General features: G+C 57.8%; 1 protein-coding gene across 2 annotated transcripts in view; it reads left to right on the top strand.

Moving 5' to 3' along the window:
- Positions 1 to 394: 394 nt before the first annotated feature.
- The window catches only part of FBXO32 (F-box protein 32), a 29,457-nt gene continuing 27,555 nt past the window's right edge, over positions 395 to 2,296 (top strand). The window contains exon 1 of one of the 2 annotated variants that reach the window (XM_007456040.1): positions 395 to 605. In XM_007456040.1, the coding sequence (XP_007456102.1) occupies positions 490 to 605 (116 nt within the window). In that variant the 5' untranslated portion in view covers positions 395 to 489. The remainder of the gene's footprint in view (positions 606 to 2,296) is intronic. The other variant, XM_007456041.1, reaches the window with a different exon arrangement.

Below are 2,296 nucleotides of genomic sequence, written 5' to 3'. Positions count from 1 at the left end.
CAGAAGGGCCAGAGGCGAAGGGGCAGTGGGAGCCCCGGCGCCGCGGCGCGGCTTCAAGTTTCCACCAGCGAGCGGTTGTGCAACAGCCAGAAGTGCAGGAGCCGAGGGAGCCTCGGAAAACAAGCGGAGCCTATAAACAAAGCCACGTGGCCTCCGGGCTGGGGGGGGCGGGCTAAGAGCAGGCGCCTCTTCCGGCAACAAAGAGCCGCGGCCAGCGGCCCGGGATAAATACGGCGGCCGGGACAGCAGCGCAGCACTCCAGGGAGCCCCGCGCGCCCGGCGACCCTCCGTAGCGCCCCCCCCCCGCGAGCGCAGGTACCCCGCTCCGCACCCCCGATCCCGCAGCCCTCCACTCGGGCTCCCTGCAGCCGCTCCCTCACCGGCCCCGGCACCCCGAGCATCCGCCCAGGGCGGCGCGTCCCCAAGGCCGCCGGGCCAGTCCCGTCCATCAGTCCGTCGCGTCCATCCGTCGCGTCCGTTGGCAGTGCCATGCCATTCCTCGGGCAGGACTGGCGGTCCCCCGGGCAGAGCTGGGTGAAGACGGCCGATGGCTGGAAGCGCTTCCTAGATGAGAAGAGCGGCAGCTTCGTGAGCGACCTCAGCAGGTGAGGGGATCGCCACTAATTTCAGCTGCGCAGAACTGACCCGGTTGGTCTCCGGGAGCGGGTCGGGTGACTGGGACGCAGGCCGGGCTGGAACAGGGTGAGAAGGGAGCCCCTGAGCAGAAGGATGGAAGTGAATTGCCCGGGTTTCTGCAGAGGTCGCCAGAGCACGGGATTCGGGGTATTTGGTTTCTCTTATGGTTCAAGGTCAGCGTCTCCAAGTGGGCACGACTCTTTACAGAACCCCGTGTCCCTCTGAGAATCTGACGACAAACGCGGATCTAGTCCCCAAACGCTAAAACTTAAACACACAACTTCAGAGGTCCCCCTGCCTTAAAAGACACCGGTGTCGCGCGGTTTGCGGGTCGGGGCGCCGGCGAGTGGGCTGCACAGCTTTCACCCTGGGGTGGCGGGGCTCCGAGCACAAGCCTGGAGACGGGATTGCACACGGGGCCCGTCCGGAGCACCTCCAGGCTCTTCCCACGCACAGGCGACCACAGAGTGGGAAGAGAGGATGAGTAACCAGGAAGGGGCAGCCAGATGGTCCCTGGGGCACCAGCGCTTGCGGGCGGACTTGCGGAGCCATGGTAAGGACTGAGAGACAGAGCTGCGGAGGAGGGAAGGGAGGCAAGGTATAGATCCTACAAGCCTTCTACTTCCGGGAGGACGGCGTCTTTGCACCTGTTTCCTCGGTGGCCCTTTCAGTCAGTTTTCTTTGTATAGTGAGTGCGCCCCCATTTCAAGTGATGCCTGTCACCTGCAGAAAGCCCACCTGGCTTGCGTGAGCCTCTGGAGTCAAGTTCCACCCGAGCTCTGTCAATCTGGTGGAAAATCCGAGGTCCACCGTGCCTGATGCTCCACTTCGTTAATAACACAGGGAAGCAGCAACTAATGAGTTAGGTGGTCTGGAGTCCCTCAGTCATGATCTCCACAGATGGCTTCCGGATCGCTGCCATTTGGCCCAGAGGGGATCAGTGCAGGCCGCTTACCCTTGGGTGCCTTTATCCCGGGCCTTTGCTGAAAACCACTGCTCCACACCCCCAGCCCTTAAATTGACTTCAGTGGAGAGTTCTGTACCTGGGCCAGCTTCCCACTCAGATCTACCAGTGGTTGTCTGGCTGAGCCCCTGGCACTCAATTGCACGAAAACTATCAAGGAAAAATCGTTATTGCCATGTCCTGACCTCCAGAGCCCCACACCTGTTTGTGATTTGTAAAGCATCACCTTTTGTCTTCCAATGGGAAAAAAAAGTTTAATCTTGGGGGTCTGCCAGGAGAGCCAAGAGCACATTGACCTTTATGTTAAAGACACTTGGAAGCAGTCCCTGGGGAGTTTGGGGAGCACTATAAAGAAATCTTATTTATGGAAAACCAGATAATTTACAGGAAAATAAAAAGACCAACTGCTGTCACTAGACTCTGTTAAGGGACTCTAGTTACCAACTAGGCCTAAATTATTCTCCCTAGACTGAAAGCTTCTTTTTATTTTAGTAGAGTAGAAACTTCCTTCCTCCTCATTCCTAAGAAATGAGGATCTAATATTTTAGTGCTTTATCTTTGTGTAACAGTTTGGATTCTTTCTAGGGAGGTGCAGTCATGATCTGCTGAGCTATGTCACAGTGGCCCACCCAGATATAAGTGTAGCATGCTCCTCAGCGGGGAAACAGACCATTGGGTTCAGCAGGAGAGGTTCAA

Source organism: Lipotes vexillifer, unplaced genomic scaffold (assembly GCF_000442215.2).
Source record: "Lipotes vexillifer unplaced genomic scaffold, Lipotes_vexillifer_v1.1 scaffold84, whole genome shotgun sequence".
Lineage (NCBI taxonomy): Eukaryota > Metazoa > Chordata > Mammalia > Artiodactyla > Lipotidae > Lipotes > Lipotes vexillifer.
The sequence above is the reverse complement of the archived record's forward strand: the minus strand, read 5'-3'. Positions and strand labels throughout refer to the sequence as shown.